Source organism: Protomyctophum parallelum, assembly GCF_964188405.1.
Source record: "Protomyctophum parallelum genome assembly, chromosome: 11".
Lineage (NCBI taxonomy): Eukaryota > Metazoa > Chordata > Actinopteri > Myctophiformes > Myctophidae > Protomyctophum > Protomyctophum parallelum.
The window spans coordinates 12,293,097-12,305,281 of NC_139707.1; the positions used below are offsets into that span (position 1 = coordinate 12,293,097).

A 12,185-nucleotide genomic window follows, 5' to 3' on the forward strand; every position below is an offset into this window, starting at 1 on the left:
TTAGGTATAGTTTTACTATGGTTAGGTTTAGGTATAGTTTTACTGAGGTTAAGGTTAAGGTTAGGTTTAGGTATAGTTTTACTGAGGTTAGGGTTAAGGTTAGGTTTAGGTATAGTTTTACTGAGGTTAAGGTTAAGGTTAGGTTTAGGTATAGTTTTACTAAGGTTAGGTTTAGGTATAGTTTTACTAAGGTTAGGTTTAGGTATAGTTTTACTGAGGTTAGGTTTAGGTATAGTTTTACTGAGGTTAGGTTTAGGTATAGTTTTACTAAGGTTAGGTTTAGGTATAGTTTTACTGAGGTTAGGCTTAGGTATAGTTTTACTGAGGTTAAGGTTAGGTTTAAGTATAGTTTTACTAAGGTTAGGTTTAGGTATAGTTTTACTGAGGTTAGGTTTAGGTATAGTTTTACTGAGGTTAAGGTTAGGTTTAGGTATAGTTTTACTGAGGTTAGGGTTAAGGTTAGGTTTTAGTATAGTTTTACTAAGGTTAGATTTAGGTATAGTTTTCCTGAGGTTAGGGTTAAGGTTAGGTTTAGGTATAGTTGTACTGAGGTTAGGGTTAAGGTTAGGTTTTAGTATAGTTTTACTGAGGTTAGGTTTAGGTATAGTTTTCCTGAGGTTAGGGTTAAGGTTAGGTTTAGGTATAGTTGTACTGAGGTTAGGGTTAGATTTAGGCATAGTTGCAAAAACGAGAACTATCGAGTCAATCACAGCGACCAATTACAGCAGGGTATTTCTGGAGCTGCGCTGCAGGGATCCCAACTATAACGTGACTCCAACACCCAGACAATAATCACATGTGTCAGATGCTCCCTTCCACCATTTTCTCTTCCTTTGCCGGTCGCTGCGTTTGACCCTTCGCTCAGCGCCCCGTTTGGCCTCCACTTAGCAGAGGGATCATCAAATCATTTCAAACCAGGGCTGATGGTTAAATAATGACTGCATTTAGGAGGCAGCTATAGACCATCAAAACCATTCAGTAGGTCAGTGCTGCCCTCTGTCTGTGAACTTTGATCATGACGTGTTTATGCTATTTGTGTTTTTGTATGCTTTTATTTTGATCTCTTTTTTTCTAATGGGCCTTATAGTGTCATAGAAGGCAGCATGCATAAACACACATCCACAAACCTTAAAACAAAAGCATACAATCGAAATGTATATAAAGGGACTCTAACTATAACAATGTTTTTTTTAGGGTTTTTTTTTATATATATTCCAAGAATGGTGCAGCATAGCTCAAAGTGTGTTTCTTCTGTTCTGATTTCAGATTTGTATTGAAGAACATTATGCAATACAACGGATGCAGCGTGCTGCCTTGCTCAGGGGCAGGGGCTGAAATCCCGTAAGAGGGCACTTTTGGACGAAAATAGCCGGACATAGCAGATCTACAAGCTCTCAACGCGTCGCGCTGCGACGCGTTGAGAGCTTATAGATCAGCTATGTTCGGGGCGCAACCCAGCACTCTTTAGCTAGTGGAAATGCGGTGTATATGATTTCTAAACAAATCTGTTCAACGCAAAATACTGTGTTCAAGTTCAGGAGACTTCGGGGAAAAAACTCAGATCAGCTATTTTTGCTATATTTGAATTTAAATCTAGAATATTGTTTTGCTATTTTTGCATTGGAATCCTGAAAAGTATAACCTTTTTTATTTAATTTCAAATGCCTTTAGTTATAGTTATGTTAACGTACTGATGAACTAAATTAAAATACATTGGAACATAAAAACGACAATAACATTTTACTACTAGTTATTAAGCTACATATATAGACTGAAGTCATTAAAGCGGGTCATATTTGCATGTTTGGAAGAAATCAATAATATATCAGTGTTCTGATATTATCCGCCAGTTGCCCAAGTACAGTATGTTCTGCATCATGACGATGCATGAAGTACAGAATTAACCCATTCTGACCTGAGATCAGATTCTAAAAATGTCTTCTACATCCTGACAGTTTTCATTCTGACCTGAGATCAGATTCAAAAAAAGTCTTCTACATGTCAGTCGTTCTTCGATTCTTCAAAAATAGCAGACCTACAAGCTCATAGCGCGCCACCGAGTGGCGCGCTACGAGCTTGTAGATCTGCTATTTTTAAATAGCTAAAGCATAGCATAATGGCACAGGTCTCCACCAGGATTCTTCCTCAGCCTAGTGGGAATATGCGTGCACAGTTTCATCGCAATCGGACGCTGCGTTGAAGAGTTGTGGCGATTTGTACAAAGCGGGCTACTCCTGAAAACTGTAGGAGCCAATCGTGGCCAATCAGGATGGAATATGAGAAATCAAACAAACCTGTCTTGATCACATGACTATGGAGATCATGTGTACCGATTTGCGTGAAATTTTGATAAAATCTGAAGGAGTAATAATAGAAAATGTGTTTTACATATGTCGGCCTCCTGGTGGCGCTATAAAGAGCAGATGTGAAAAATTCCAGACAAAGGTTTTTCCTTGGCCTCTAGGGAGTTGGCATACAAAGTTATCCACAGATCCGTGCAGTTAGAGGTAAAAACACTTTTCGGCCAGTTATAGCGCCACCTTGAGGCTGAAATTGTTCATGTGGCATTTCGTCCTTGGCCTAGTGGGAATGTGGGTGCACAATTTCACGGAAATCACGCGATGTGTTCATGATTTGCAGCATTTTGTTTGAAACTGAGCACTCCTGTGAACTTTGGAAGCCAATCTTAACCAATCAGGATGGAGTGTGAGAAATCTGAAAGACCGGTTTCGTTGAATGGCTCTAGAGAGACTGTGTACCAATTTGCGTGATGTTTGGACAAAATCTGTAGGTGTACTGTGCAAAAACTTGTTTTGCACAAAGCGGCCTCCTGGTGGCGCTATAACAGGCCGTTCTGGAAAGTTTGGGGCAGAGGTTCATTGTTGGCATCCAGGGAGTGTGTGTGCAAAATTTGGCATCGACCGGGTTAACGGTGGCCGAGATTAGCTGCTCACGGACACACGGACGGACGGACGGACGGACACACACACACACACGGACGGACGGAGTGCAAAACATACTCTCCCCCCATGCCTTCGGCCTGGTGGAGACAACCAATCAGGATGGAATATGAGAAATCAAACAAACCTGTCTTGATCACATGACTATGGAGATCATGTGTACCGATTTGCGTGAAATTTGGATAAAATCTGAAGGAGTAATAATAGAAAATGTGTTTTACATATGTCGGCCTCCTGGTGGCGCTATAAAGAGCAGATGTGAAAAATTCCAGACAAAGGTTTTTCCTTGGCCTCTAGGGAGTTGGCATACAAAGTTATCCACAGATCCGTGCAGTTAGAGGTAAAAACACTTTTCGGCCAGTTATAGCGCCACCTTGAGGCTGAGTTGAAATTGTTCATGTGGCATTTCGTCCTCGGCCTAGTGGGAATGTGGGTGCACAATTTCACGGAAATCACGCGATGTGTTCATGATTTGCAGCATTTTGTTTGAAACTGAGCACTCCTGTGAACTTTGGAAGCCAATCTTAACCAATCAGGATGGAGTGTGAGAAATCTGAAAGACCGGTTTCGTTGAATGGCTCTAGAGAGACTGTGTACCAATTTGCGTGATGTTTGGACAAAATCTGTAGGTGTACTGTGCAAAAACTTGTTTTGCACAAAGCGGCCTCCTGGTGGCGCTATAACAGGCCGTTCTGGAAAGTTTGGGGAAGAGGTTCATCGTTGGCATCCAGGGAGTGTGTGTGCAAAATTTGGCATCGACCGGGTTAACGGTGGCCGAGATTAGCTGCTCACGGACACACGGACGGACGGACGGACGGACGGACGGACGGACGGACGACACACACACACACACACACACGGACGGACGGAGTGCAAAACATACTCTCCCCCCATGCCTTCGGCCTGGTGGAGACAACAAAGGGAGATACAGTATACATATCTGTACGGGGGCATGCACCACGCTTTGCATTCCTCCAGAGTCTCTATAGTAAAAGTAGGCCAAAGTGGCATATGCATACTGTAGTATAGGATCCTGTAGGTATCTGGGTCTCCCAGACAAACCTCTATTCAATTCCCATCAACACACACACACACACACACAGGAGAATATTATGGAACTGCTCCAATGGCCTTATCACGCAGGGCATGGATGCTGATAGCAAACCATGCAGTCCAGCACAGTTGTGCTCCCTCACAAGAACTCACACGCATGGTATACTGTAGGTGCACACACTCCTGTACGTGTACACTACTACACACACTCCTGTACGTGTACACACACTCCTGTACGTGTACGCACTCCCTCTTCCGCTGCACCAGTGTTGACTGATACTATGGCGAAACATATTCGTCGACTATACCTTTTTTTTCCACTGACAAAAACTACATGGAAACTAAATGGAGAACAAAGCTGTGGTGACTATAAATAAGACTAAATATGTTGACAATTTCGTCAACGAATAAAAACTAGACTAACATGTTATGAAGGTACAAAGAAAAGTCATGTTACACTTGGTTGCATGCTGAAAATAGCAGATCTACAAGCGCACAATGCGCTGCAGTGCGACGCGTTGTGAGCTTCAAGTGGGTTCAATAGCATTGATTTATGAGTTAGCTGGTTTCTGCCCGTCAGCAACAATTGTTTTATTATCTCTCCTCTCCCTCCCTCTCTCTCTCTCTCTCTCCCTCTCTCTCTCTCTCTCTCTCCCCCTCTCTCTCTCTCTCTCTCTCTCTCTCCCTCCCTCTCTCTCTCTCTCCCTCTCTCTCTCTCTCTCATCCCCCTCTCTCTCTCTCTCTCTCTCACCCTCTCTCTCTCTCTCTCTCTCTCTCTCTCTCTCTCTCTCTCTCTCTCTCTCTCTCTCTCTCTCTCCCTCTCTCTCTCTCTCTCTCTCTCTCTCTCTCTCTCTCTCTCTCTCTCTCTCTCTCTCTCCCCGACCTTGCACAGAATATCTAACGGTCAGGGCATCAACATCCAGACTCTCGGCACCACCTCCGTCCTGACCATCGCCAACGCCACCCAGGAGGATTATGGGAACTACACCTGCGTGGCCACTAACAGACTGGGCATCCAGAGTGCCAGTCTCTTCCTCTATAGTAAGTTACTCTACTAACAGACTGGGCATCCAGGGTACCAGTCTCTACCTCTATAGTAAGTTACTCTACTAACAGACTGGGCATCCAGGGTACCAGTCTCTTCCTCTATTGTAAGTTACTCTACTAACAGACTGGGCATCCAGGGTACCAGTCTCACCCAATCACCCAGACGACCTGGTGAATTGACAATTTTAGGACTTTAAAGCTTTTTTAATAATACCTCTAAAGAAGAAGAGAAAACACCATTAGTGCACAGTCGAATTGGCCGAATTGTCAAATGATATGAGAAAGAGGCAAACAATTTGGAATATAGCCGATCTACAAACTCCTGCATTCCAAGTTTTTTTTCTTTTTTTCGGTTGGTTACGGCCTGAAAAGGTTGAGAACTACTGTACTAACAGACTGCCAGTCTCTACAAATTATATGATTGATTTGGGGGGAAATTGAAAATATTTTGTTAACTAGTATTTAAAGTCGTTAAATAATTATAGTGGAGTAAAACGTATAGTGTGTGTCTCTGCGTGTCATCGAGTGGGAGATAATGGAGTGTAATGGAAAGTAAAAGTACCCCACAAGTAAAGTACTTGAGTAAATGTACGTTCACCACTGGAACGTAGTTGAATAACTCAGAGAAACCACATTTTACCCTCAGAGTCAATTAGAACAGGCTGAATGTTCCCCGTTTGACCACTGAACATTATGGAATGCATTGAAAATAACTACAATATCATTCAACGTGCCAAAATTGCACAAAGAATATACGAGTCCACCCAAATACTTGTGGTTATTTAATTCAGACGGCATGATGTTTGTTTTAAAGAGAGAGCTCACCCTGTCACATGCTTGTAGATGCTATTATAATGTTCCAAGAGAGAGAGGATGTGTGTGCACATCTCAATGCCTGCTGGAGGTCAGGCATCAAGGAAGAGGAAAAACAGTTTGTAGAGCTCCGAGACTTACTTTATTTAACCCATTCTGACCTGAGATCAGATTCATACGAGGTTTCCACTGGACACACACTGGTCTGATTAAGACCATATCCGTGGTCGTCATATGGGCATACCTAACGATGGGCAAATTCCATTGGTGTGTATTGTATTTTTACATCAAAAGTCCATATGAGGGAAAATAAAGGGAAACTCCGCACACTCAATCTGCGCACAATCGGTTTATTTCTTTGCAAGCTTTCGGTCTACTGACCTTCTTCAGGCATCAAAAGTCCATAAAATCCAATTTTAATTACTTCCTGAAAACGAAAATGCACTGCGTGATGACGCGTCGAGGCCCACATCGACAAAAGCCAATAAAAATGAAGCTCACCCCGTTTAATTCCCCATATCTGCGCATCCGTCCAACACTGTCCAACACAGCTGCTACTGATTACAGAAATCCTCCGTTTTTATTCCCATTCAAGATAACAACCCAGACAGTGTATTACTAGCGTAGCTACCGTCCCATCGCCTGAAGGGATGCAACGCTCTGATTGGTTCAGAAACTTCAGAGCGGTGTTTCAACTTGAAACCGTCTGAAACCGTCTGAAAATGTCCGTTTCACTACGCCTTTAAGGCAACAATTAAATGCAACGTTTCGACCGACTAGGTCTTCATCAGGCAAATATTACAATGACAGAAAATAGATCATTGATTAATGACCATGCATAACACCTGGGAGTGGGAAGGAGCACAGCAACCTAAACCAATCCCAGGGCTAGAACCTGTCAGTCCACCCATCAGAGGAGAATTTACCTGCAGCGGAAAAACTTTACACACTTAAAACAAACAAACAATAGAAAAAACATTTTCATGAGAGTAAAAACATTAAAAGTGCAGTAGGGGGTTGCACCACCTCACACTAAGTTCAAACTTAGCCTATAGCTAAGTCAAGACTTATGCTACTCACTAAAAGCAATTTAAGTTATAACTAGGCTAAGTTTGAGTCCTTGGTTTAGACTAGTCATTGGTTAGAGCAGTCATTAGTCCTAAAACTACAACCTATCTCAAACCCTCACCCTAAACCTAACCTCCCACGGGGCAGCACACCTAAACCTAACCTTAACCCATGTCTAACCAATGACTAGTCTAAACTAAGTATGCACCCCTAACCTCCCACGGGGCAGCACACCTAAACCTAACCTTAACCCATGTCTAACCAATGACTAGTCTAAACCTAACCTCCCATGGGGCAGCACACCTAAACCTAACCTTAACCCATGTCTAACCAATGACTAGTCTAAACTAAGTATGCACACCTAAACCTAACCTTAACCCATGTCTAACCAATGACTAGTCTAAACTAAGTATGCACACCTAAACCTAACCTTAACCCATGTCTAACCAATGACTAGTCTAAACCTAACCTTAACCCATGTCTAACCAATGACTAGTCTAAACCTAACCTTAACGTATGTCTAACCAATGACTAGTCTAAACCTAACCTTAACCCATGTCTAACCAATGACTAGTCTAAACCTAACCTTAACCCATGTCTAACCAATGACTAGTCTAAACCTATAACCTTAACCCATGTCTAACCAATGACTAGTCTAAACCTAACCTTAACCCATGTCTAACCAATGACTAGTCTAAACCTAACCTTAACCCATGTCTAACCAATGACTAGTCTAAACCTAACCTTAACCTATGTCTAACCAATGACTAGTCTAAACTAAGTATGCACCCCAGCGGCAGCTCACCAATGGTTGCAGCAAAAGCACAGTCAGTACCTCACATTGGCCACCAGATGGCACTCACACCTCATACTGAAGCTTTGCAGGAGCTTGTGGAAGTGTGAGAATTGAAATATTCATAACCAGAATTGATTTAACCCATTTTAGGCGGGAACCCTTTTTGGTGTTTGAAGCATTCTGTTCTACTTTAGCTATTGAAAAATAGCAGATCTACAAGCTCGTAACGTGCCACCGAGTGTCGCGCTACGAGCTTGTAGGTCTGCTATTTTTGAAAAGTCGTGAAAGTGTGGCGCAAATCTTTGAATATATATTTCAGAGCGAACATTTTTTACTAAAATATTGGCTTCTGGGGGGGGGGGGGGGGGGGGTCCCTGGAACTACATATTTTGAGACGGGCGTCTATTTTAATTCTGGGGGTCCTTGACATGAAAAAGGTTGAGCACCACTGAAAATGGGTTTTTCTCAAAAATGTTAGGATTTAGAAGACTTTTTTTTTAATCGACCTCAGTCCAAAATGGGTTAATACTGATGGATACATGAGTTCACCCTTCTCTCTCTCTCTCTCTCTCTCTCTCTCTCTCTCTCTCCCTTCAGGACCAGGGTCAGGTCGAGACATCAGCGGCTCTGCTTGTGTCTCTCACTCACTGTGGCTTCTGTTCAGCTGCGTCTCCTGCCTTTTCTTCAAGTGTTAATACCAAAGCACGTCCTCCTGCATAGAATAACCACTTTCTGGTTCCTGGAAGAGCCTTTCAGACCTGAGGTTCTTTAAAGAACCATTCATTTGAACGGTTCTGTAAATCTTGTATATATACGGGGCATAGCGTCTTGTGGCTCCGCTCAAATTCACTCAATTCATTGTTCAGAATCATAATGGAGATGTCCAAAAAATGAATTTCAATTGTTTTAAGAAGTCTAGCTATAGAATCATGGCTATTCCAGGCTCCTGTTGAATCACGGGCATAAAAAATCATTTGATTATGTGGGGAGGGGGGGGGGGGGGGTGGGGGGGGGGAGAGAGAAAATACATTTGATATTTAATTGGAATGATATACTATTTAATAAGTACCCTTTGTTTTTCGGTTTACGGATTTCTATTTTCACAGAATCACGTTTTATGGTCATGATTCATTCTTACCAAGCCTGGATGGCTTAAAATAATCGTTATCTCTATGGGAAAAATGCATTGAGTAAATGTGAGTGTAACCACAAAATGGCCACCACTGCTATGCCCTATAGGCCTGTAGGGTTCTATTTGTTGGGGGAGATGGGGGGGGGGGATGGGGGGCTGACCCCTGACCCCTGCCTCTGCTCTTCATGTACCTCCCTCTGGTCATTACTTTTGTATCGCCGACCGGAATTGTTTTATCCCCCGCTTTCTGGTCAAGAATTGAACAAAGATAATTTATGGCGCCTCCTGAGTTTCAATGAATTATCTGGAGTCAGGAAGACATCCTGGCGAGGTCCTCCGTCCCGGCTCCTCTGCCGAGTGGAACAAAAAAATAATGACAAAAGCGAATCACAATCCAGTTCCACTTGTCCCCTGTGATAGCAAGACGGAATCACCACGAAACCGCGGGCAACAAGTATTGTATTTCCCTTGTTTACAGGGAAAAATGTTTAGAAAAAAGGGGAAAAAAAGAAGAGAAAAAAAAGAAAAGAAAAGAGACAAATATTACTACAATAAATGATGAACCAGGCAATAGTGAAAACATGTCGGAAACACATCTTCATCATTCAACACAAATCTATGAACGGCTGGCTGTCGGTGAGGAGGGGGCAGTGAAGTGGTATACGTTGATTTATAATAAACAAGTTATGAATATAATTCCAGCAAATGCTTTCTGGGTCTGTTCTTTGTTTAATTCATACATAACAGTTAAAAAAAAGACAATTTCAAGCAAATGCTTTATGGCCAGCCAATTATTTCATTAATACATGGATTAAGAGATATAAGGCTACCGTTTGGGAAATGTAGACTGATATGTTTGGTATGTATGTTTATTTATGTTATGTTAGTTTCATTTAAGGATTGTATTAAACAATTATGCCAATAAACTACCCCCACCTGTGTTATTTATTTTCCTCCCCTCTCACATCAAACCTTGCCTATGGAGCGTCGCAGTCCCGCCCCCTTTCATGATGACGACAGGCCTGGAAGATAATTCCCCGTTCATTTTCCCCATAGACTTTTCAAAAAGTATTTATTGAAAGACGTTTACGCCGCGGACAAAGCCAACTCGGCTCGTGACAAATCATGACAATAAACACAAATGTTTTGGGGCCGATCAAATAATTAGTAAGGAGAAAAAGAAAACAAAGAGTGTTGTATAATACCCTGACTTTTAATTCTTCCTTCTAATTATTTGATCAGCCCACTGCGACTGCGACGCTCTATATTATATGCCATGTACCTCTGCCAAGGACATCTCGCCAGGATTCTTGGTCAGCTCCTCCTTGGTCTCTTCTAGGTCTCTTCTACGTCTCCTCTACGTCTCTTCTACGTCTCCTTGGTGTCTTCTAGGTCTCCTTCTTGGTCAGCTCCTTTCCCCCCCGTCCAAAGCAGGGGTTTTTAACCCATTCAGGACGGGGATCCCCTTTTAGTTTTTTTAAGCTGAGTCCTTGACGTGAAGAAGGTTGAGCACCACTGATGTAGGAACATTGTTCTTTCAGAAAACTGTCAGGATTTACAAGCAATATTGTTTAGAATCAGCCTCAGGTCCGGGACCCCTAGGGGGTCCTCAGGGTTACTACACGGGGTATACCACCAAATCTTGTGTGATATAGGATAATGACTTACATGAACTACTTGAACCCTAGCATCCCTATTCTGAACTTTAGCCAAAACATAGCAGATCTACAAGATCACAACACCTCACACTGACTGAAGCGTGCCGCCCCGCGTCTGAAATTGTTGAGAAATGATAGAGTTACCATGCGGCAGTCCCTCTACTGTACCCTCTACTGTACAGTACTGTCTGTCACTGTACTGTACTGGCACACCCGAAAGCATCATATATACAGTTAATATGTGCGTGTTTGTGTGTGCGTTAGGTTGTGCACAGGTGGTGAAAAACAACCATGTTTTCGTGCTCATACCCAGCCAGCCAGCCACCTACCCACACACATAGCTCCGTAAGGGAGTGGTTGCTCAAAAAGCAGACAGAGAGAGATTTGAGAGACTTAGAATTTTTGACTTTTAACAACTCCTTTATTCTTAAAGTTTGTTTACATTCTTTCAAATAATCAGTTACAAACTACAATAGGTGACATTGCCTTCTTTCATAGCATGTCATCTACAAAAGTGACTCCCTCATAATTTACAGAAAACAGTACGCAATAGTCCCAAACACTCTTAAACACCTCCAATTCAACCATTTTTTCAGAATGTAAACAATACTCTTGCTTTACTCCTCTGCCCTCCATCCATATTTTCGTTCTTGCTTAAAGGGACACTTCACCCTTTTTGAAAAAAAAGGTATGTTAATGATGTTTAGAAGCTTTAGAACACTTTCCGGGGGGTCTTTATGTGTGTAATATGTGGTTTTAGATATTTTAGATTGTAGCAGTGAGCACAGTGTCTCTGATGTCATGGATACTGGTCTCACTATACCTTCCTGGACTACAATTCCCATAATTATTTGGTGCACTGCTCCTCCTTGTGGATAGGGGGAGAGCTGTCTTACTGAGACAAAATGTAGTCCAGGAAGGAAGTGAGCCCAGTGTCCATGACATGAGAGACACCGGGCTCACTGCTACAATCTAAAATATCTAAAACCACATATTACATACATAAAGACCCCCAGGAAAGTGTTCTAAAGCTTCTAAACGTCATTAACATATATTGTTTTGCAAAAAGGGTGAAGTGTCCCTTTAAATAAAAAAGGAACTTCAGCAATCTACCTTTTTTCTTCTTTCTCTTTCCATACGTAAAACCAAATATAAACATCTGTTTCGTGAGAGAGATAGAGAGAGAGTGAGAGTGTTTATTTATTTTTTGAACACTTTGGTTCTTATTTGCCATGTTGTAAAACATGTGAGGGAGCGAGATAGGGATAGAGAGGTGGGGAGAGGAGAGCCATCAGCCTATATGCTATGAATAGTGGGCGAGCATTCCGCGGTTCTGGGAGAACATACCTGGGTGAGTTGTCTGCAACTTCTGAAATTTCAGGGTGACTGTCTCTATATTTCCGAGTGGGCGATGTGGAAAAAGGGTGAGTCCTAAGCACTTCTGCACCTATCAAAACGGGCTGCGAAGGTTCCGTACATGCCATCTTGACCAGCCTTTAGCACAGAGGTTCCCAAACTTTTTTGGCCCAGGTACCCCTTGGACTGCCACCCCAATATAGTAGAGGACCTGGCTAAGATATGTATGCACTTAATTTAGGAGAGAATATCTCAACTGTTCTTGACTAATATGACCCCCTGGAACCTCCCCAAGGACCCCC

General features: G+C 42.4%; 2 protein-coding genes across 2 annotated transcripts in view; one reads left to right on the top strand and one right to left on the bottom strand.

Moving 5' to 3' along the window:
* LOC310866890 (limbic system-associated membrane protein-like) overlaps nucleotides 1-8,688 on the top strand; it is a gene marked incomplete at its 5' end in the record, with an annotated part of 38,124 nt that extends 29,436 nt beyond the window's left edge. Inside the window, 2 exons of the mRNA XM_083776686.1 lie at nucleotides 4,906-5,054; nucleotides 8,335-8,688. Coding sequence (XP_083632812.1) covers nucleotides 4,906-5,054; nucleotides 8,335-8,432 — 247 coding nt within the window. The 3' untranslated portion in view covers nucleotides 8,433-8,688. The remainder of the gene's footprint in view (nucleotides 1-4,905; nucleotides 5,055-8,334) is intronic.
* Nucleotides 1-12,185, bottom strand: part of LOC310867339 (protein EOLA1) — a 388,860-nt gene that overhangs the window by 134,265 nt on the left and 242,410 nt on the right. The window lies entirely within an intron of this gene.